The sequence below is a fragment of the Pleurodeles waltl genome, chromosome 4_1, assembly GCF_031143425.1.
Source record: "Pleurodeles waltl isolate 20211129_DDA chromosome 4_1, aPleWal1.hap1.20221129, whole genome shotgun sequence".
Lineage (NCBI taxonomy): Eukaryota > Metazoa > Chordata > Amphibia > Caudata > Salamandridae > Pleurodeles > Pleurodeles waltl.
In genome coordinates, this window is record NC_090442.1 from 211,454,669 (window position 1) to 211,479,113 (window position 24,445).

A 24,445-nucleotide genomic window follows, 5' to 3' on the forward strand; every position below is an offset into this window, starting at 1 on the left:
TCACAGACGATTCGTTCTAAGATACAGGAGGGTCCGATTACAAAAGGTATATATTTATTTAAGGTGTTATATAAAGCACCAGTTATCTTATGATAAAGAGGGCAAGATAATACTTACCGAAATAAGAAATCAAGCATATGCTTAGTAAGAAATTATAGCCATACTGTTAGAGCCCAGTCAAGTGAGATGGGTCTCAGCTTCTCACGTTCTACATTGTAGTCCTATGGAACAGTCTTAGGAAAAGGAGGCTTTCCTAAAAAGTTTAGTTTTTAGCAATTTTCTAGATCACAGATAGTTTGATTCAGTGATAAGATGAAGGTCTACAGAGCCTTCATCCCATTGCTCCCTGAGATCACCCTCTATGTTTCTGCCAGTTAAGAGGCAAGGTGGGATCAGTTGTGAAGATGTTGATAGAAGGAACTGTGTTGTCAACTTTTGAAAATACAACGGGCCTTTGTTCCGATAAGCCTCTTGGGTAAACCTGGGGGATTTTAATTTCATCCTCATAGGGACCAAATAAGCATTTTCAGGGCTGCCTGGCATAGTTAAATTTGTGTTTAAGGTCAAGCACATCTTGACAGCTTAGTTTTGTACTCTCTACAGTCAAGTCAACCAGGTTCTTTTGCAATTGGTTTTCAAATTATCACAAGTAGCCATATGTCTTCATCATTTAAATAAATCCTATCAGGTGCTGTGTTACAAGGCATACATATCCAGGCCCCTTGACTTCCTGCCAGTGAATAACAGAGCATGATCTACAATCTATTTAAACAAGAACAAGAACTACCCTACCTCTATTCAAGAAAGCAGTGCCCAAGAATAGCTTGATTATTAAGTGATAGGAGATAGATTAAATTATTTCGTTTGGAGAAAGAAATACATTCCCATTCATACTTGAATCCATTTGCTTCACTACAACGAACATATCTCCTAAGTAAGTCTGCTCCAAAATGCCTGGTCATTTGTTAATTTACCCCATTAGCAAACAACATGCATCTTGTCACAAGCATTCCATGCTTAATCTCTACGGTGGGAGACTTGCAGCCATTAAAATGTTTTTCCAGCTACCCATGAGTCACCTTTTGCCACTTAAAAGAAAATTAATCAGGGGCAATCTGATATTTCTGGGAATCTGGGAAGGCAACAGAAAATAGAAAACAGTGGTTCACTGGGGGAGAAGCGGGGGAGGGGGGAGCTAACCATTTTGCTTCCTTGTAAAGCAAAATGTATAAACATCTTGTGAACCAAATAAACAGCAATAATAACCACATAAACATGTGGTTTCGCAAAACTTTAATGTAGGTGACCGCATCTGGGCCATGCTCCAGAGCCAACTCATGAGATTAGACACATTATGGTCTTTAAAATCAGATTCACATGGATTTGTTCCTGTTTCTGAAGCAATTTGTATGGGAGGTTGCTACCTTCATGTGATCTGATGAAGACCCCATTAGGCATCTCTTGTAGGGTCCTGCAACTTCCACATACTTAAATGTTGACTGTAACAATATAATATTCAATCTTGAAATCTGTACTTAAATTGAAATCTGTTTTTTTTACAAATTGAAGTATTATTCAGTTAACATTGTCCTCTTTTTGTTTCAAACACTAGTGCACCTTGGGTCACTTTTGTCACAAAACACTGTTCCTGTGCCATTTTACGGAGCACCTACTTAAATATCTGTATACACAATTATTAATATTGCTGCTACAGTGATTAAATAAGTTTACTGGGTACATACAATTGCATTTTTTTCTTGACAAAGAAGCAAAATTGTTATACTTCCTATGAGGGAACCACGCCTTCCTTGTCCCTTAATGGTGAGTAATATCCTAAACTAAGCTAATGATCATTTGTGCATATTACTGATTCACAGCATACACCGTTGTGCAGCACACGCTTTCCACACCATAGCAATATTCCTCTTAGCAAGTACTAAAGCCAGGACTATGAATCAACAAATTCTATTTCGATTTTTGAACCTTTTCATCAATCAGGCAGACAGAGGGTTCCAATGGCACCTTCTTCCCCTCTCAATTCACTCAGCCCTACAACAAAAAGACCCAGTAGAAATGGAGTCATGAGCACTCCCAGACCATATGATAAAAGCTGGTGTGTACTTGTTGACTTCTCGGGCATAGATTAAATGACCCTTAGCTATTCTTGAGGGGGCCAAATACTTCTGATGCAAGTACTTTATGTGTGTATTTAAAACGGGGGTGCCTGGTGACAACCTTAGGGTAATACAGAGCAAGGTTCCATTATGCATCTGCAAATTATCTCATCCAAGCACCATTCCCAGCGTGTCATCAAAGAAGTAAGTTTGCCATGGAAGGAAGATGCCATTGTCATATGAAGTATGGTCACTATGCGCCTACAAGCTCCTATAGTAAGAATTTTATTAAGCAACTCCGACCTGGTGGATTTCATGTCCTCCACAACCATGTACTCTTTTTTTGCCCCAGGTACACTTTTTTTGCATTATTGTATTCTAGGAATATAGAGTACGAGTTGCTTGCTTTAGTTAGCCTTTCCTGGACACGTAATCAGTACATTCTGTTCAAGGCTAGGAACACAGCACATTATATCCTAGTGCTTGTGTTGGCAGTTCAGGAGAGAGCTTCTAACATCTAGATGTAGCACTGCATCAGAGCTGTGCGTCTAACACAGTGAGGTTTTATCATATAAATGATGCACTGACCCAGAAGGGGAAGACCAGCATTCCAGCTTCAACCCTTCTGGGACCAATGCTGTGTTCAACATAAGGTTTTGCTGGCGCTATCTTCCAAATTCCCGAGAGGATTGTCACCTACTATACCAGCTAACTCCTGCCACCATTTTCCTGGTATAGGGCTAAGGCTAATCCTATAGATCGGGCAGGCAGAAGGGTATGCTCTCAGTATAGGTTTAGGTAGGAACCTCTAGAACTCATTTATCATGGCTGGATTGTTCATTATTTTAACAATGTTTATTATGCTGGTCATTTTGCTTTGTTTCGTCTGCCTAATTATTGCAGCTTATTCTCTATCCATGCAAGATTACGATTATTTACCCAAAATATCCACCATGTTAGAAAAATTTATTTTGTAAAACGCATGCAAAAGGCAAATTAACCAGTAGAAGATTGTGTTATTATTTTGCGAAACTTCAGACTGTCTGTAAATTTGGAAAGAAAATTAGATGGGTGAATTAGAGACCAGTTCATGCTTGTGTCTGATAATGATAAAATTAGGGAAGTGCTATGTTATCGTAATGAAACCTCTCTAACAGATTTTATCAATTTAGAGCATAGGTTTGCCTGAGTAGAACAAATTTAGAAAAAATTCATTAGCTCTGCCAGCAACAGCGTCATGTGTGAAGTAGATAAACAGCAAGCAAAATATTGGAGGCACAAGAATATGTAAAAGGATGGTTTACCTATTAATAAAAATCAGAAAAGTCAATTGAACGTAAAACAATTTGGTCGGATGTGCTACAGATGTGGTATGATGGGTCACATGACACATAAAAATTGTCTTGATTGGATAGTAATATGCAAACTATATAATTGTAAAGGTCACATGAGTTAAGTGTTGCAGAAGCATGGATAACAAAGGGTTTTGGGGCAGTTTTGAGCAATAGTATTGTTTCCAAATATGAGGATGTTCTGGAAATGCAATACTTTTTACGCTTACATGTCTCCATCATTTTTGAAGTACGATTTACACAACATTTTCTCAGAATGTTTGCAATTCTTTTTATTTTTGCCAAAGTGTAATTAAACCATGGAGCAGGGGGCAAGGTTCTGCGATGCTCAATTCATGTAATAGGTATTACAGAGTTAATTAAGGATCAAAACTAATTAGCAAAAGTAGTTAAGTCATCCTCTACTGAGCAGCTCAAAAACGAGCAAGTTGTCTCCAGGGTGGAGTTCAGAGTAGAAACATCGAGTTTAAACCAGTTCCAATAGAATAAGACTAAACGGTGCTCCCAAGTTCCAGGATTGGGAGGAACAGGTAAGTAGAAGGGAACTGTGGTGTGATCCAACCATGATAGTCTTAAGACACTGAAGAAAAGATACTCAGTGAATCGGAGAGGGGCTAGCTGTGTTTTGGACAATACAATCTTGGTGCTTTGTCTAGAGTAGAGGGGGTCACATCTGTTAGTTAAGCTACAGTGGCATGTGCAAGGTCATGAGCAGTGCAGACTAAAGGTTGCTCTTGTGACTGGCCACTTGTTTATGGTTTCATGGTGATTAGAGAAGGGGCGTAGGCTCTGCAATGCATAAACAAGTAACAGGAAACACTTAAGGCACACATTCCCAAGCTACAGAAGTACATTTTCTTTCAGTTTTCAAATATATTTTAATGTGAATTAAATGGGGACTTGTATTTAGTCTGTAGCAGAGTATTGTTCTCCTTAGAGAGCTTAAAAGTTACCAAAATCTGTTCAAGCACCATGTTGTTATAGAAGGATTAACACACCTTGGTAACATGATCTTCCTCAAAGTCATCATCATCTTCCTCTTCCAACCTGGAAAAATAAACACTGTTCTTAGCAGGTTAAGCTTTTCACAGCAAGTAAGCATTGTGCTGGATAGAAAAGCATGCAATTTTCCACAGTGATGTTTACAAAACACACACTAGTTTTCTTTCTCCAGTGAAGCAAAGCATAAAACTCATTTCAAAGCAGCGGGTGTGTAGAAAAGATTGCATGGATATTAAGCACACTTACTGCAGTGTTTGAAACACTTATCAGCCGACGCAGAGGTACAGACATTATTTTCATCATTCATTCTTGAGTGATCTGTCTTCAACCTTTCGTCTGTTTAAAAGACTTATGGCACTCTTTCACTTTGGCGTAGTAGTGCCTGGGAGCCGGCTCAGAATGCTGTAATTGAGCCTTCTGCCTCATGAATGAACACCTGCCAGCTTGGGCAAATGTCTGCCTGTTTCATGCTCCAATGTTTACTGTTATTTACCAAAGTCTTCTCCATCTGTGAGAATTCTGTAGTAACCTGAACCAAAGTAATGAGCAGGACAACCAGTAAAACTAAGTGTTTTTGCTGCAATCAAATGTTTTACATTGTTAAGAGAGGCTCCTTCATGCTTTCAGGTTGGCTGATAACATCACAGGCAGCCACCATTGTGTACACAATCCCTCACTGAACAGTCACAGAATGATTATGTCCTAAATGGATTTCTCTATTTCTAACACCAAAGGACATATTCTAAAATGCATTTTTCTAACACCACAGGACATATTCTAAAATGTATTTTTCTAACACCAAAGGACATATTCTAAAATGCATCTCAATATGTCAATTCAAGTTTGCAGATCAGCTGAAGACTGGAGTTGACCTGTTGGACTGCAAAACTTTGGTTTTCAGGGAGCAGAGACATTACAGAGGTTTAAAATGAGAGGCGTCCTTAAAAGAAATTGGCATTTTCTTTCACAATTTAGTTGCCACCTCTAATCCCTCAGCTGCTGACATATCCTAAAGAGTTACGGGTGTCTAAGTTTCGTAAACTGTGTTCTGCCCACTGCCACAATAGCGCTATTTGTGGCAGATGTTGAAATTGAATCCCTCATTGCTGGTGCGCCTATCATAGGATGTTACCTTACAGTCTTGGTAGTAGAGCCAAGGGCTGGGTACATTAGCAAAGAAAGATCTAGCTGGGTCACAGGATGCTCACTTTAGTTGAGCTCCATGCCAGAGTAACCAAGACTGTACGGCATCTTAAGTAGGAACTGAGCAGCAGAGCAATATCTGTTCAATTTATAAAATGAAGGACTTAGTGTTTCAAGTGTTTTCATCGGACATACACCTTTTCAGGTTAACATAACATTTACTAACACAGGTCATATGTTCTGAGATAGTCTTAGACAGAGAAGTCCACATGAAACATCTAAAAACATAGCTTTACCAAATACCGTCAATATATTGACCTTAAAAGTACAGATGCAATAGCTCACAGATAGTGGTAAGATACAGGTCTTCTTCAATTTGTGTTGCTATTTTTGTATCATGTACTTCCCTCCTAAAGGGTTTCTAGCATTACCTCTTCTCTGATGATTTGGACTCCCATCTTAGGCAAGCTACAGCTAACCAATATTTAAGTCCATACCAGTTTCACCATTAGTACAATTCAGTGAATTCCAGACATTCTATCATCCCTTTAGCAAAGAATTTGTAAGTCATAACTACAAACTCAGCTACATGGTGAAAACATTGCATATTGATGAAAAACATCACATATAAAAACATTTCTTCTTTTTTTGTTTTATTTATCAAGGTGCTTGAGAACGGCAAAGGAATTAAACAGTGATTATGGATGGTGTTAAAGTTCAGGATTCTCCTCTTTGCAACAAGAAAAGAAAATCAGTGGTCTCCAGTTTGCATGTCATCTGGCAGAAGGGAGCAGAAACACGAGTTGGAATTCACATGCACCAGCTCTTCGTGACCCTCACAGTTCGAACATAAATTCATGTCGGGCAAGGAAAAACAAATAAGAGATTCCTTAATATCAATATGAGGTGGCAGTTGTCAGTTTTATCCACATCACATGGGCAGCAGGGACGGAGAGCTGATAAGATTAGAGTGTGCTGTATAAATAAATAAATAGCACATTTCATGCTTCCTCACCTTGGTTTCCTTCAGAGAGATTATGGGTTATTTTTTCCTCGGAGAGTTTGTATAACCATTCACCAATGTTGCAATTTCTTCTCCTCAAAGTAGTGAAATGAAGCATAAGGTACATTTATGGAGTTTTACTTGAACTCCCCAGAGCAGCCTCTTTCATCAAGGCCTCCCATCCAACTGCCTTGGTACAAATGATAACTTTCGGAAATCATTTCAAGTGTTCTAGCAAGGAACCTATCTAGCTGAACATTCCTTACAACAACACACGGCCATTTTCTTTCGTAGACAAACTGCTACCACCCATTAATAAACCAAAGTCTCTGTCTGGCCACTCTACTTTTCTCTCTGTCTCTGCCTCTCTCAGAGAGCGCGGGAGAGAACATGTGTGCTGCTATAGCCAAAGCAATGCTGCACTATCCGGTATCTCCCTGTGATGTTACACAGCTAGATTAAACCTGATGTTTTCATATAAAAACACTTAAAGATTGGGGCCTGGATTAGTCTGTGGACTTGTGAATTCTGTTTTCACTATGAAATCTTTAGGCCTTGGACTCGCACTTTCTATAGAGTCTATTAAAAATAAAAAAGAGTTCTTGTAAATTGATACAGTGTAAAGAGGGAGGCTACTTGTATATTCAGATGCATAGGCTTTTGATGATATTAATTCTTATTGAACAGGTCATTGCAATTAGTATTGATATGCAGAATCCCACACGGATTGTCCTTCAGCCCCACCCTTTTCAACATACACATGACGCAGCTCGCAAACATCATCTGATCACAAGACATAACTGTTGTCTCATACGCCAATTACACCCAACTCATCCTCTTCCTGACGGACAAGACCACCACCAGAATGAACTTCACCAGCTGCATGACCATGGTAGCAAACTGGATACGAACAAACTGCTTGCAGTTCAACTCCGACAAGACGGAAGTACTGGTCTTCAATAACAAGACCTCCTCATGGGATTCCACCTAGTGGCCATCAGAGCTGAGACCAACACCCACATACCATGCAAGAAATCTAGGGATCATCCTAGACGACAAGCTCAACATGATGACTCATGTTAGTGCAGTGGGAACCTCCTGCTTCTACATCCTACAAACACTGCAAAAGATCTTCAAATGGTTGCCTCAGAACAACAGACAAATGTCACACAAGCACTCATCACGAGTAAGGTGCACTACAGCAACATTCTCAACCCTAGAATCTCCTCACAACTCCTACAAAGACTCTTAACCATCTAGAACACCGCTGTAAGACTCGTATGCCACATCCACATCACACTGCACCTCAGGAAGCTTCACTGGCTCCCCATTCAGACGCGCAGCCAATTTATACTTCTCACGCACACATTAAAAATCCTACACAACACAGGAACAGAATACCTGAACAGCCGCATACACTTTCAGCAACCTACCGAACACCTACACTGTGCCTCACTCTTACTAGCACACATTCCCCACATCCTTAGAAGCAAAACTGGAGGTCGCTCAATCTCCTACATCAGCCCCAAGACATAGAATGACCTCCCTCAACACATCAGAGCCTCCTTCTAACTTCTTGAGTTCCACATGAAGCTGAAGACCTGGCTCTTCGTATAAGCACTTTGGGGACTTGCCCAAGTGCCTGGATACCCTCTCAAGTGATTAGTGCAATATACAAATCAATAAAACATAACACTGCAGATCCCAATGAAATGCTCTTCTGGGGACAGAACAGAGAGGTCTTGCACTCTTGACTCAGACTATTCTCTTCATAAGGAAGTCCAATAAGTCTGAAATTAACTTGAAGGCCACTCTTTTGGCCTAATCAAATTGGACCCTCTAGCTTTCTTTCGTGCCGCTGTCTCACGCTGCGCAGCTTTCCCTTTCTATTTTTTGTATTTCTTGTTTCTGTTTTGCTTTTGTATCCTTGGGGGTGCCAAGACCGCCCAAGAAACCTGCATACTTTTATGTGCCGGTAGCAGCCCAGAGCACACCTCAGCCCCCAACAATTCAAGATGGCTTTATCCAATAGTTAGTGGCTATATCTCATTTTGGGGGCGTCAGCTCCGCCCCTCACTGACATTACTGGCAGTGGTTTTCCCACCAAACCTTCAAAGAGAAGCATCCTCCTGTGCTAGCTCCAGAGATCTGGGCTCCCTTCTTTGTTCAGTGGTCTTGGACTGGCCCATCCCTGGCACAGTGCGACAGCTAATTGACGGATACAGGTTCCTCATTCCCCCTCCCACCCTCACAACCCAACCCTCCCTGCTAAGGAGCCGACTGAAGCCCTGTTAACTGTTCCTTTTGTGTGGGTAGACCCCTGTTCCTGCTGCTGGACAGAAATGCAATTACTTGGCTCAGCATTGTGAAAAAGGTCTGGGTTCTAATCTTGAGCTGAGACAGAGAAAAATAGCATTTCTGGATGACCCATATGTTGTACAGCTACCTTCTTGGAACTCTCAGGTTTGAGCTTGGTGCACAGGTGTTGCCCAATTTTGATATGTCACTGGACTTTGTAGGCCACGTGTCACTGCAGACAAGACAGCAAGCCACACCGACTTTCCCTACGAGTGTACACTAAGATTAAAAGGCCTAACCCAGGTCAATGTCCAATCTTGCAGAGTGCAGTCTGCAATAGACTACCGGTGCGCAGTTATCTGGCAGTGCACAATTGTAGTCTCACAATTCAAGTCTGCACATGTGTGCACATGTTCACATGTAACCAGCCAGGTGCCCCCTTAACTGTGCGGTGTCGCCGTGACCTTATCTTAAAAGACAGACACTGGTGGTAAAGAAACACAGTCCAGTGACTGTGCATTTATCGTGGGCGCGTCACCAGTTGAAGGGATCAATGTAAGAAAATGCCTCTTTTTGTATGGTCACCCCACGTTTTTGGACTGATGTTGCTGGTTTTTCGACTCGGAGTGCAGTGAGGCCTGCTAACCAGACCTCAGTGCCCTGACCCTAAAGTGTATGTTAGATTGGTTATACCAGTGGTTCCCAACCTTTTGACTCCTGAGGACCCCCACTGAATCATGACTGGAATCAGGGACCCCCCAAGACATTTGTACAAATTAAATTACAAACATTAAAACAGTAATTCACAAAAAATACACTAACAGGTACACATCACACAAATACTCGAATTAGTAAAGATATGATTAATTATATTGAAAAAATATGTAAAAATCCCAAAAATTTTATTGGAAAGGTTGATGCTACACCTCAGCTACCAACTTTTCAATGTTTGTTTTTATTTAGAAAAGCTGAACCCTCAGGTAAGATTCTACATTTCCCAAGCGATTTCTGTTTTTATTCTTTAGGTACATAAGAACTGAGAAAGCTTTTTCACATAAATATGTGGTGGGGAAAGGAAGTAAAACCAAAAGGGCTTCTCATCTCTCCAAAGCCTCTCTGTCACATTGAACTCATTTGTTTTATAGCACCTCTCATACCAGTGTAGGGTGTCGGGCACTTTACAGAGGAGTACAAGGTGTAGGATTCACATGTCATCAACACTAGTAGGTATTTTCTAAGAGTGCTTGGTCTGATGAAGCACAAACTCACAATTCAGAACACAACACAGTGGATAGAGTTCACTTTATTAATAATAATAATAATAATAATAATAATAATAATGTATTTCTACACAAGCACAACTTTCTTACCAGCCTAAGGAAAATAAAAGACTGCGGGAAAAACATAACTTTCTAATTTGTGCCATGCAGTTTGCATGCAACTCTTTGATGGCAGGTCATAGCTCACTGTGCTAGATTACGATTGTAACTTATGTACTGAAAAGTAACAAAATAATCTCTGCGACAAAAGCAGTAACCCACTGTGCTATGCACATAAAATGCTGTTCTTTGCATGATACAAGTTCTTTGCAGCAGGCATATTAACCACCTGCGCTACCTTAGATGAGTCAAAACTGCCACTAGACAAATCTCCCATCTCTCTCCAGCAGGTACATTAATCACCAGTTATCTTGACACTTTTATTTTTGCCAAAAGCTGCTGGATGTTTAAGGAACTTTGCACCACTTTTAAAACTGCTGTACAAAGGAAGGGAAAAATATAAAAACACACGTTTTTATGTGGAAAGGCCCCAGCTGGAGAAGTGGCTTGCTGCCTGCCCAGGCTAGGCCTTCGGATCCCCCTGGGAATGTGTCACAGACCCCTGGGGGGGGGGGGGTTAACCACACGTTGGGAACGGCTGGGCTATACCCAATTGGAAATGGCTAACTTACCTGTAAGTCCCTAGTATATGGTACCCTGGCACCCAGGGCATGTAGGCAAGTAAGTTAAAGCAGTAACCCAGGGCTGCAGCACTGGTTGTGCCACGCCAAAGATGACCAACGTAAAACGAGTCCCCTAGTCTGCCACTGCAGACTGGTAGAGCAGTCGGTACACTGCTACATTGAAAGCAATGGCAAAGTCACTACTTCCCCTGTACATATGTGTAAGTCACCCTCTGTTAGGCCTACAGAGTCCTAAGGCAGCATGAAACAATGACACGGGCAGGACATGTATTTTCCATGTCTGTCAGTAAACACACAAAAGTACTGTTTTTACTGGAGAAAGACTTGGTCGACCCAATGACAAGTACAGGCTCATAAACTTAAACCGCAGCTGGGCTAACTCCAGAACAGTGCAACCAAAGTACACTTTAAGGCATCAAACAACTCATTTCATTAAGCCTGACTTGTAGCTAAAAGTACATTTTTAACAAAGCTGCCTCTTTATTTCCTTTAAAACTCCTGTGCTTTCCCGAGACACATGAAGCCTGTTCCATGAGACAGATTTCTGCCCTCCTGGAAAGACATGCCAACGACTCTCAGGAAGGTGAACAATGAGTGTCTGCAAGCCAGGAAGTGTCACCGCCCTCCTGCAGGAAACAACTTGGGTGTTAATCCCAAAAGGTAGGTTTCAAAGAAGAAGCCACCTTTGAAGGGCAGATGTGTAACACTAGGGAGGAGGGCTGCCCCACTGTTTAGGGAGAAAGGCTGGCACACGGAGCAGAGAGGAGAAACCGTTTGCCAAACCGGTTTCCTCAGGGGGCATGTAGCCCTGATGTAGCCACACCCCAGGGGTGAGCTAGGTAGGTCTGAACATAAGAGAGGGGTTTGCCATCCTAGGAGTGGGCAGAATGGTGCATCCTGGAGAGCCAGATGCCACACACCACAGGAAATGGTCACCAGGTGGGAGGGAACCTGGTAGCCCATTCGCTACCAAATGCATCCTGCCATGAGGGCACTTTCTGAGCATAAAGGGGGCACCCTGGCAGACCTCCCATCTCAACTGGCTTGGAAGAAGGACCAAAGGAAAACTGCCTTGCTGAACTAAGGGACCAGCAAAGAAGAGGTTGCACTGTTGAGGACTGCACCTGCAGACCTGGTGGTTAGCAAAGAGAGAGGCTGCGCCTGCTGTGTCCTGCTCAACAGAAGCTGTCTCCAGAGCCCAACAAACCCAAGAGACTCCAAGGGCCAGTTGACTGGCCTCATGTTGGCAGCACAAGTACATAACAGCTGAAGATGCCTGCTGGGGCAAGTTGATAGCCAAAAGTGTTATGCTGCTACCACTGCCACCGTGCAGCACCAGGAACCAAGACCCAACACAGAGTTGCACCTGAGTTTGTTGAGCCCAGGAGTGCTGTCGGAGAGAGCTGCTGGGACCATCTGAAGATGAGCTATCTGCCCAGGAAAGATTAGCCTGTGACTGTGACAATGGACGACTGATAGTCCAGTAGCAACTGAACTTCGGCCAGACCAAAGAGGACTTTGACCCTGTAAACAGAACCCCTGCACTGAGGAATGCCTGCAGGAAGATCACCATTGACCACGTCAGATTCACAGCATCTTTAGCATCCTTCATCCCTAGCATCCGGACCACTCTATAGGACTCTATTGCAACACAGATAAAATACAGGAAATGCTCGAGGGCTGCTTCTTCTGTGGAGGTACCTGTTTCTAATGACTTTGCTGGTCTCCCTGACTAGCTTCCTGCTAAAGTTTGTTGCCCCAATTACCTCTACCCAATGGCATTGACACTTGCCTAAGTTTTCTTTGAAAACATTTGTCAAATTAGTTGAATTTGCCAAAGCTTGTTCATGGCTGAGTGAAGATTTTGATTTATTATTACTGGTAAAAATCCCTTTCTCCACAACCCTATGGTGGCTCTTTTTCATTGTGGTGTCTAAATCCTTATAAAAATACAGTCTATTTTAATAAATTGGTGTTGGATTCCTTGAGTGTTGTCTCAAATATGTCTGCAATTGTTTTGGTGCTGTTCAAATGCTTTACACTTGTTAATTTGTGTAATCCTTGCTGCTGAGAGCCACAGCTACCTTAACAAACAAAACATGAGGGTCCTAAAGGGGTTGATAAGTGTATTACATGGTGAAGTGACACATCCACACCATTTCCTCACATTGGTGCCCAACGCTGGGATCCAGAACTTGTGTTTAGCAGTTCCCTACAGTTGTTGAAGTTAAAACCTCTGCGAGTCCATATAGGTAGACACCCAGAGAAAAAAAGTTATTGCTTTCAAACAATATTTTCTGTGGACATTGTTGAACTCCTGAGTAGTGTCTCCAAAGAGTTGTAAAACTTTCCAAATGAGTGAAAGAGAGTTTGAAAAGTTTGGCAAAGTACCTACAAAGTTCAAGTAAGGGGTTGGGAGCAGGGGAACAGTGCTCCACAAGTTTTTCAACATCCCAGGAGCCACCTTTTCAACAAGGAGAGATGGAGCTCAATTTGGCAAATTTGTTCTCTTACAAGAGGGGTGACCTCAGAGCATTTTGTGCAGAGAGAAAAATCATCATGGGAGCTGAAGCTAAAAACCCTGGTTAGATTAAGGCCCTAAGAAATTGGAAGGAGACTCACAGGGCAACTCCACGCCTAGGAAAGGAACTACCCCAAAATAGTGGAAACGAAAAGGAGATTAAGGACAATCATAGCCTGTTGAGTGGAGCCCGTGGGGCTGGTAGAAGCCTACCCTCCCCCCCCCCCCTTGTGAAGGTCAGGGGGATCCCCAGGGCGCACAGTCTGATTGACTCTTAACAAAGCAAGAGGTCCATACAGGAAAGCATGGCAGCCCTGGACTTAGAGGAAAGGGCCATCGATCTAAGAAAAGGTTGGCCCTAAAGGAAAGAAATGCCAGGCTGTGCCTGGAGCCCAGGGAAGGTGGTGGCAGCAAATCTGGAGGTGCTGATGGGGGTGCCCTTGATGTAAGGTCACCCAAAGGGATTTCCCTAGTTATGTTCCAGGGGATGACACTGACATGTGGCTGGCCTCATGTGAGAGCGCTCTCAAGACGAGAAACACAGCACTGGAGTACACTACTGTTGGAGCTAGTACCAGCAGTTGGTAGAGATAGGCTACTCACACTATAGGATGAGTAGCTGAGTCTTACATCTGCATGAAGGTAGCCCTCGTTCAGCTTTATAGGTTCACTTCTGAAGATTATAGGCAGATGCTTGGACCAAACATGGCTAGACTTTGTTAACACCTCAGTTAAGGCACTGGCTGGTTGGACTAAGGGCAACAACATGGACACATTTAAGGAGCTCTACAATCTTTTGGTAAAGGAGCACATTTTAACAAACTGTCATTCAGAGAAGTTGTACAAGCATCTGGTGGACTCTAAGCTGTCTAGCCCCTGGGAGTTGGGCAAGACAGCTGATGAGCGCATAAGAACCAAGGTCCATAAAAATTCCCTGGTGGCAACCAGCAGAAAAGTGGTCAGGCACCCTGTAGGAGGCTGGTCTGGCTTGTAGTGGGTACCAGAGGTACTTACACCTTGTGCCAGGTCAAGTTATCCCTTATTAGTGTAGAAGAGGTGTTTCTAGCAGCTTAGGCTGATAGAAGGTAGCTATAGCAGAGCAGCTTAGGCTGAACTAGGAGACATGCAAAGCTCCTACTATACCACTGGTGTCATATGCACAATATCATAAGAAAACACAATACACAGATATACTAAAAATAAAGGTATTTTATTTTTATGACAATATGCCAAAAGTATCTCAGTGAGTACCCTCAGTATGAGGATGCCAAATATACACAAGATATATGTACACAATACCAAAAATATGCAGTAATAGCAAAAGGAAGTAATGCAAGCAGTGTAAAGTTACAATAGAATGCAATAGGAGCACATAGGTATAGGGGCAACACAAACCATATATTCCAAAAGTGGAATGCGAACCACGAATGGACCCCAAACCTATGTGAGCTTGTAGAGGGTCGCTGGGACTGTAAGAAAACAGTGAGGGTTAGAAAAATAGCCCACCCCAATCCCCCTGTAAGGTATGTGTAAAGTGCACCTACAACCCCCAGAGAGCACAGAAGTCGTGATAGGGGGATTCTGCAAGGAAAACCAACACCAGCAAAGCAACAACAGTGGATTTCCGGACCTGAGTACCTGTAAGACAAGGGGACCAAGTTCAAGAGTCGCGACAGTGTCGAGAGTGGGCAGATGCCCAGGAAATGCCAGCTGAGGGTGCAAAGGAGCTGCCATCGGATGGAAGAAGCTTGGTGTTTTGCAAGAACGAAGAGGACTAGGAACTTCCCCTTTGGAGGATGGATGTCCCACGTCGTGAAGAAGCTTGTAGAGGTGTTCCCACACAGAAAGACCGCAAACAAGCCTTGCTAGCTACAAGGGTCGCGGTTAGCGTTTTTGGATGCTGCTGTGGCCCAGGAGGGACCAGGATGTCGCCACTTGGATGAGGAGACAGAGGGGGCGCCCAGCAAGTCAGGGAGCCCTCACAGAAGCAGGCAGCAGCCGCAGAAGTACCGGAACAGGCACTGAGAAGAGGAGTGAACCGGAGTCCACGCGAAGTCAGAAAAGGGAGTCCCACAACGCCGGAGGACAACTCAGAAGGTTGTGCACTGCAGGTTAGAGTGTCGGAGACCCAGACTTGGCTGTGCACAAAGGAAATCCTGGAAAAGTGCACAGGAGCCGGAGCAGCTGCAAATCACGCAGTACCCAGCAATGCAGTCTAGCGTGGGGAGGCAAGGACTTACCTCCACCAAACTTGGACTGAAGAGTCACTGGACTGTGGGAGTCACTTGGACAGAGTTGCTGAGTTCCAGGGACCACGCTCGTCGTGCTGAGAGGGGACCCAGAGGACCGGTGATGCAGTCTTTTGTTGCCTGCGGTTGCAGGGGGAAGATTCCGTCGAACCACGGGAGATTTCTTCAGAGCTCCTGGTGCAGAAAGGAGGCAGGCTACCCCCAGAGCATGCACCACCAGGAAACAGTCGAGAAAGCCAGCAGGATGAAGCGATACAAGGTTGCAGTAGTCGTCTTTGCTACTTTGTTGCGGTTTTGCAGGCGTCCTGAGCAGTCAGCGGTCGATCCTTTGGCAGAAGGTGAAGAGGGAGATGCAGAGGAACTCTGGTGAGCTCTTGCATTCGGTATCTGAAGAATTCCCCAAAGCAGAGACCCTAAATAGCCAGAAAAGGAGGTTTGGCTACCTAGGAAGAAGGATAGGCTAGTAAGAAAGGTAAGAGCCTATCAGAAGGAGTCTCTGATGTCACCTGATGGCACTGGCCACTCAGAGCAGTCCAGTGTGCCAGCAACACCTCTGTTTCCAAGATGGCAGAGGTCTGGGGTACACTGGAGGAGCTCTGGGCACCTCCCCTGGGAGGTGCAGGTCAGGGGAGTGGTCACTCCCCTTTCCTTTGTCCAGTTTCGCGCCAGAGCAGGGCTGGGGGATCCCTAAACCGGTGTAGACTGGCTTATGCAGAGATGGGCAGCATCTGTGCCCATCAAAGCATTTCTAGAGGCTGGGGGAGGCTACTCCTCCCCAGCCATCACACTTATTTCCAAAGGGAGAGGGTGTCACAGCCTTTCTCAGAGGAAATCCTTTGTTCTGCCTTCCTGGGCCAGGGCTGCCTGGACCCCAGGAGGGCAGAAACCTGTCTGAGGAGTGGCAGCAGCAGCAGCTGCAGTGGAGACCCCGGAAAGGCAGTTTGGCAGTACCCGGGTTCTGTGCTAGAGACCCGGGGGGGGATCATGGAATTGTCTCCCCAATGCCATTGACAATTCCATGATCTTAGATATGTTACATGGCCATGTTCGGAGTTACCATTGTGACGCTATACATAGGTAGTGACCTATGTATAGTGCACGCGTGAAATGGTGTCCCCGCACTCACAAAGTCCGGGAAATTTGCCCTGAACAATGTGGGGGCACCTTGGCTAGTGCCAGGGTGCCCACACACTAAGTAACTTTGCACCCAACCTTTACCAGGTGAAGGTTAGACATATAGGTGACTTATAAGTTACTTAAGTGCAGTGGTAAATGGCTGTGAAATAACGTGGACGTTATTTCACTCAGGCTGCACTGGCAGGCCTGTGTAAGAATAGTAAGATCTCCCTATGGGTGGCAAAAGAAATGCTGCAGCCCATAGGGATCTCCTGGAACCACAATACCCTGGGTACCTCAGTACCATATACTAGGGAATTATAAGGGTGTTCCAGTATGCCAATGTGAATTGGTGAAATTGGTCACTAGCCTGTTAGTGACAATTTGGAAAGCAGAGAAAGCATAACCACTGAGGTTCTGGTTAGCAGAGCCTCAGTGAGACAGTTAGGCATCACACAGGGAACACATATAGGCCACAAACTTATGAGCACTGGGGTCCTGGCTAGCAGGGTCCCAGTGACACATAAACATACTGACAACATAGGGTTTTCACTATGAGCACTGGGCCCTGGCTAGCAGGATCCCAGTGAGACAGTGAAAACACCCTGAAATATACTCACAAACAGGCCAAAAGTGGGGGCAACAAGGCTAGAAAGAGGCTACTTTCTCACACACCCTCACAAAGGAAATAGGGGGAAATGATAGCCCTAAAGTGTCCCCAAAAGTAGCCCATGAAGGGGGAGTCCCGAACCACATCTCATTCAAAAGGCAAGGGGTATCAGGGAAAGACATCAGACCCCTTAAAAGGGGGAAGGGGGGTTCTGGTTGTAACCAGTGAGGGCACAAGAGGGAAGATGCAGTGTACACCAAAAAGACACCTACTGGTGACCAGTCCAAAGGTTTGGCTAGTGTAGGGATTGGATGTGAAGTTGACCCTAGAGATCCTAGAGGGTACACAAAGCTCAACTTAGTGTCACTGGTGGGGCAAACATTGAATTGTTGGCCCGCTAGCCTCCTAGCATGGAGAAGTATAGGTAGTGGCCAAATATCAATGGGGTGAAGGCTCTGAGGACACATGTACCATAATAACCATAGTTATGGCTAAACTGGCCTCCCCAGACCAGATCCTACATTAGGAGGTGCACAAGATTGTCAACGCTGACAATGTCACACCGTAAGGTTGTGGTTGACTAAGTGGGGAGGATTACTTGACCAAAGAAGGTAGCTGTGTCTGTTGTCAAGCCAGGGGAGTGGCTACTGGTCAATGACTTGGAAACATCTGATTGGGCAGAAGAAGAGAGGTGGACCTCTGCGGCCATGCGGAGTCTTAATGAATTGGTGTGCACCACTCCCAGAGCACAGATTGCCTTGAGAGAATGTCAGGGAATCCTAGAGCCTGAAACCATGGATCAGGTCCTAAAGACAAAAGGAGGGGCAGGAAGGCTTGTCACCCAGCCTCAAAAGAGTCACAGGCTCAGAAGGATCCAAACCCCCAGAAGGAAGTCCTGTTGCCTGAAGAGGAGCGGACTCCTGAAAACTTACCAGAACGTCCAGAACTCCAAGGAACAGGGGGTCCATTGAGGGAGGGCCGGAACAATGGCAAATTACCTGTTCCACTCTAGAAGACCTGCAACAGCTAGCTGTCAAACAAGAAAAAGGGGAATATCAGAGTTACCCACAAGGTATACTGGGAGAAGGGGCTCCAGCACAGGAACACCAAACCAGGAACATCCAGCAGATTGGTGGTCTCTCAACAGTACAGAGTTTGCCTCCTCAACTTGACCAATGAGATCCCCTTGGCTGGGCATCTGATACAGACCAAGACCTGGGAAATGCTGGTCAACCTCTTCTATGGGCCACAGATATCTAAGAAGGTCAAGGAGTGGTGTCACTTCTGTGTGATCTGTTAAGCCAGGGGCAAGGGAAGAGGCATGCCAAAGGTTCCCCTGATACCACTACCTGTGGTGAGGAGCCCTTTTGAGAGGGTGGGGCTAGACATTGTTGGTCCCCTAGACTGACCCACAGCTTCAGGGAACCGTTTCATCCTGGTGGAAGTGGACCATGCCATTAGGTATCCTGGGGCTGTCCCACTAAGGACAGTCACTACCCCTGCAGTAGCTAGAGCCCTCCTTGGAATCTTCAACAGGGATAGGTTCCCTAAGGAGGTCATCTACGACAGTTGCACAAATTTCACATCCGTCTATCTGAAGGCAATGTAGGATGAAAGTGGTGTGACTTACAAGTTCACCACCCCATATGATCCCAAAGGAAATGGTTGAGTTGACAGGTCGAACAAAACCGTAAAAGGCATGATCATGAGTTTGTCTGACAAACTCAGGTGGAGGTGGGACATAGTCTTCCCATGCCTATTGTTCGCCTATAGGGAGGTCCCTCAAAAAGGAGTTGATTTCAGTCCCTTTAAGCTACTCTTTGGACACCTAGTGAGAGGTCCACTCAGCTTGGTTAAGGAGAGGTGGGACAGACCCCTCAAAGAACCTAAGCACTGGATATAGTGGACTATGAGTTTGGCCCTCACTCCGGAATGGTGGAGTACATGAAGAAGGCAAACAAGGATTTGGTGGCCAACCAGGAGCCTGTCAAGCACTGGTATGACCAAAAGTACTCCATGGAGGAATACCAGCCAGGACATTTAGGGTGGGTCTTAGAGCCTGTAGCACCCAGGGCCTTAGAGGACAAGTGAACTGGGTCCTACCATATCTTAGAGAAGAAGGTGGAAGTCATCTACTTGGTTGATTTGGGTACTCCGGGAGCCCTCCAAGGGTGATCCATATAAAGAGGCTCAAGCTACACCACAAGAGGGCAGACATCATCATACTGATGTTAAAAAATGTGGAGGCGAGGAAGAAGAGAGAAAGCCTCTCCCACTCTCCCAGACCTATATACGAATGCCCAAGATGGAACTGTGGGGGGAGTAGCTCTCTACCCCACACTGACAGGTCAACAACGAAGGGAATGACGTAACATGCTAAATTAGTTTGCTGAATTGTTTTATCCAAAGCCCCAGCTCTAACAATATGGTGCCCCTATGATGTGGACACCAGTGACAACTTGCTTGTCAAAAGTAAAATTTACAGGCGGTCTGCCCATGTCAAGACCAGCATCAAGGTTGAGGTTGCCAAGATGACGGAGCTAGGGATGAGTAAGACCTCCAGTAGTTCAAGGGTCAGCCCCCTCGTACTGGTGCCAAAACCCACCCCAAAAGGTGGGGAACATGAGATGAGGTTTTATGTGGACTACAGGTGCCTCGATGCAGTCATTAAAATAGACAGCCATCCAATTACAAGAGATGATAAGCTCATCGACATGTTGGGGGTAGCTAAGTATTGGAGTACCTTTGATCTGACATCAGGTTATTGGCACATCGCTCTCACTCCAGGGCCAAGGAGAGGTCTGCTTTCTCCACACAAGAGGGCCACTTTCAATTCAAAGTAATGTCCTTTGGGTTAAGGAATGCCCCTGCCACCTTCCAGAGGTTGGTGAATTGTGTAATGTCCGGATTGGAGAGTTTCCGTGCAACTTATCTTGATTATATAGCTGTATTTGTCTCCACCTGGGAGGATTACCTGGCCGACCTCAAGGAAGTGCTTCAGGCCTTGCAGCAGGCAGGCCTGACTATCAAAGCAAGTAAGACAGTGCAAAGCTCTGTTGTGTAGCTGAGCCACCAAGTTAGTGGAGGCCATGTACAGCCTCTCCAGCCCAAGTACCAGACCATTCTATCTTAGGAGCCTCCTAAGACCCAGACCCAGGCCAGAGCCTTTGAGTGTTGTCGCAAATGAATGATTTGTGCCAGGATAAGCCAGTTGCCTTCATCAGCATCATCCTTCCTAGGAAGTGGTATTGGAGTATCACTGAGAGGGAAGCCTTTGCTATAGTTTGATTCCTGAAGAAACTACAACCCTACTTCTTTGGGACGGACTTCAAGTTTCAGACAGACCACAGGCCCCTGAAATGGCTGATTCAAATGAGGGGAGGGAACTCCAGGTTGTTAAGGTGATCCATGTATGGACTTCACAGTGGAACACAGCCTTGGGAATGAACAAGCCAATGCAGAAGACCTTTCCAGGTTCTTCCCCTTGGTTAGTTGCTCATGACCTTTTATGTAAGGAAATGCCACTTTCTGTATGTTTTGTATGGTCGGCTCCAGGTTTTGGGCTGATGCTGCTGTTTTTTCCACTCAAAGTGCACTGAGGGTTGCTACCCAGACCTCAGTGCCACGGCCCTGGCCCAAAAGTGTGTGTAGGATTGGCTATGTCCAATTGGAAATGACTAACTTACCTGTAAGTCCCTCACAGGACATGTAAGTTAGAGCGGTACCTCAGGGCTGCAGCACTGGCTGTGCCACCCTGGATATCCCCCATGTAAGTCTATTCCTCTAGTTCGCCACTGCAGACTAGGTAGAGCAGTCATGCGCTGCTGGCCTAACTTTGCCACTTAAAGCAATGACAAATTCACTACTTCCCCTCTACATCTGTGTACATCATCCCTCTGGCAGTCCTACGGCAGGGTGCAACATATGGCACAGCAGAACATGTATTTTACATGTCCTGACAGTAAACATGAAAACTACCGATTTTACTTTGGAAAGACGTAGTCAACCCATTGGCAAGTATACGACTGCACGCTGACCCTGCAGCTGTGCTATCTTCTGACCAGCGCATTCAAAGTGGGCACTTTTATCAAATAACTTGTTACATTCAGCCCGACTTATATCTCAAGTGATCTTCTCTTAACATACTTAATGAAGTCCCTTCATATCATGTGGCCCTCAACACCACCGCTCCACCCACTCCACCAAGCAGCAGTAAACATGCCAAGCTCCTTAAACTCTCCTACTCTAGGCAAATAATGCTGCCATGAAAACTATAAAGAAAAGGGGATACAAGCCCAAAAAGAGCTACAGGAAGTGCATTCAAAGAATATATAGTATTAACCATTCGCAAGGACTAAAGCCCACATTATTTACAATTAAATGCATAACCTCTTCTATTTGACAACATATTTTTCAAGCATATTCAACTATTCACATTTTATTAGTATTGTCAAACTTTAGAGTTTCTGGATTTGTGCACAGGATCTTGCTGCTTACCCTCCAGAGGTGTTTTAAAATGGACATTAGGTAATGACAATACAAATGATCACATCTGACAGACATGGTTGACATACCCACATAACAGGAATGGGGATCATTGTCTTATTGGATTCTCTTATCTGGAAGATGATGTGATGAAATCAACAACAAAGAGGGCAAAAGCATATGGAAATGTGCTTGTCAGTCAGACATTCAAAAGAATGCATTCAACAATATTCTCTGTGGGTACAAAGCTTTACATTCAAAGTTTTCTTTTGCCACTGACAGGTACACTTTTGGCCTTTCTCATTCTTCAGGTATTTTGTCTAAAAGCTACTGGTCTAGTTGCCATCTACAACAATCTTTGAAATAGCAACTTATCTTATTCTAATCAATACTGTGGTAGGAGCAATATTTTTGTTTGAATTTCCCCACAGCACTTGTGCCTCACTTTAACAGCTGTGGAAAGAACGTACATACAAAGCATCATGGTTTTTGTAGGACATCTACAGTCATATCGTTGTTGCTATAAAGCTCTATAACATGGGTACTCGCAAACATGTTCCCAGGGGCCAAATGTTATGATCTATTGTGTGCCCAAGGCCTGCACAGATGCCAGCAAAGTGGGAGTAGGACTTGGGGAGAAGTGAGGGGATGAAGTTTAAGATAGGCACAGGCTAGGCTACGCATGAACAAGATGTGGACAGTGAGTCCACACGCTAGTTTTAGGGTTTCGTTCCATACCGCCCTCTAAATCACACCCCTAGTCTCTCGAAAAGTCATAGATTTGACAATACTGTTGTGCTGCATCTGAATGGCCACCCCGCAAGCGCACCTTGCAGTAAGTCTTCTCTGCTTGCCATAGCGACATTAGGATAAAAAGGAAGTAACTTGAATACTGAATGGGAATATAATAGAATTACACAATGTGGATCAATCCCAGCTTCCCAATTGTTTGATCCTAGGTGATGGTTTCATTTCACTTTCTTTATCTCCAGTATCACATAATATTAACTATTCTTTATTATCGCACATAAGGGCACCTTGAAATGCATTAATTCAGGATGTGCGCTGTACAAAACATTATGTTGTGTTTGATTTAATAATTATAAGGTTGAACAAGTATAACAACAACCCAGGTGGCCCAGAGGGGTTCACATGACAACTGACTTGCCTCTTAGTTCACTACTGACATTGTTGTCAGGGTGAGAGGAGGCATGAATGTTTCTATCTCCATTTTTTAAAACTCTCTCTTTTAAAACATATTTCTCAAAGCACTGATATAATCTGATGTACTAAGTTGAAACCTTTCTGCATTTTTTTTTTTTTTTTTCTAGAGAGTAGCACATTTTTTACAGGTTTGTTCAAAAAGGTCTTTAAAAATGAATTTGTTCCTAAATGTAAGTGGTGCAGGACACCTTATTTCCTTCTTCTATTACTTCAGTTAGCATGTAAATAAATGTTTGATCTCTCAAGTAAACAGCAGCCCAGTCCTGCTTTTCATCAGGGGCCACATGTAAAGGTCAGGTACTTCAAGTATCACTGCTCAAGAAAGTCTCACTTCTCATGCTGCGGTCCTAAATGTCAACAAAAGCTTGCTATCATCTGTACTAAAGGGCAATTTTATTTGGGTTTCGCCCTAAAACAAGCCTGTCTAAAGTACAAAAATAGACATTTAAAAATAGGTGTTCTGTTCACTCATTTGACCTGTAATATAACTGCAATGTTACCAAAACATGCTGTATTTGTCGCAGTGGAGCTGGTTTTCCATTCTCCTTGACTTCAAACAAACAAACAAACAATCAAACAAGTATACACCCCTGACCTCAATCTCCACTCAGCCCCTTTTGACTGGGTCACAAGCAAATACAGGCACTTTTGAAGTAGACATAACCTTATCCGGTTCTATTTTCATATTAATAAGAGATACATGAAGGAGTCACCCCTCAGTCTGGAGCACGCATATCTTGAACTGTGAGATGAAAATGCTTAATACAAGTATTGTTTCTGGAGTTGTACATTTTATAGCTCTTTGTGAATCCATTACCGTCCAAAGAACTAAGATATTCTGCACAAGGGTGCAATGAGATTTTGAACCTTTCTCCATTAATCCCAGTCAGTCACATAGCTGGGACCTGTACCAAGTGTACTTGGAACACTTCTTCATTATTGATCCTCTTAGAAGCCAAATAATTTCATAGAACTATAGATACCCCTCTAGCCTATTGAGGTAGAATGCAACTTCTGAGAACACCTTGTTTAGTATTCTAGGTTGCATTAATTCCAATTGATACTGGCCTGGATTGTTCCATTTTCAATAGAATATATACATAGAAGCATAATAAATAAAGCACAATACTCCTCAGGCCGGTGTCCAGCGGCCATTTGTCTGTGCCCATTTATATCCAATGTTGTGGGAAGCACTGCAATCTCTTCTCACTGGGGTGTTGTGATTTACCCTGGACCTCGAGGTACCAAACAATGTCAGTTTATTGTGACAATCTCTCCACTCTTCCTTCTCCTTTCTGCTGATGCCCCCATGCTGAGATTATAGCTGCTGTAGATGTGCCAACCATTTGGAAAATGACTCAGTAA

General features: G+C 44.1%; 1 protein-coding gene across 2 annotated transcripts in view; it reads right to left on the bottom strand.

Moving 5' to 3' along the window:
• The window catches only part of DDX11 (DEAD/H-box helicase 11), a 593,235-nt gene that overhangs the window by 382,270 nt on the left and 186,520 nt on the right, over positions 1-24,445 (bottom strand). For both annotated transcript variants that reach the window (XM_069228147.1, XM_069228146.1), the window contains one exon: positions 4,465-4,513. In XM_069228147.1, coding sequence (XP_069084248.1) covers positions 4,465-4,513 — 49 coding nt within the window. The remainder of the gene's footprint in view (positions 1-4,464; positions 4,514-24,445) is intronic.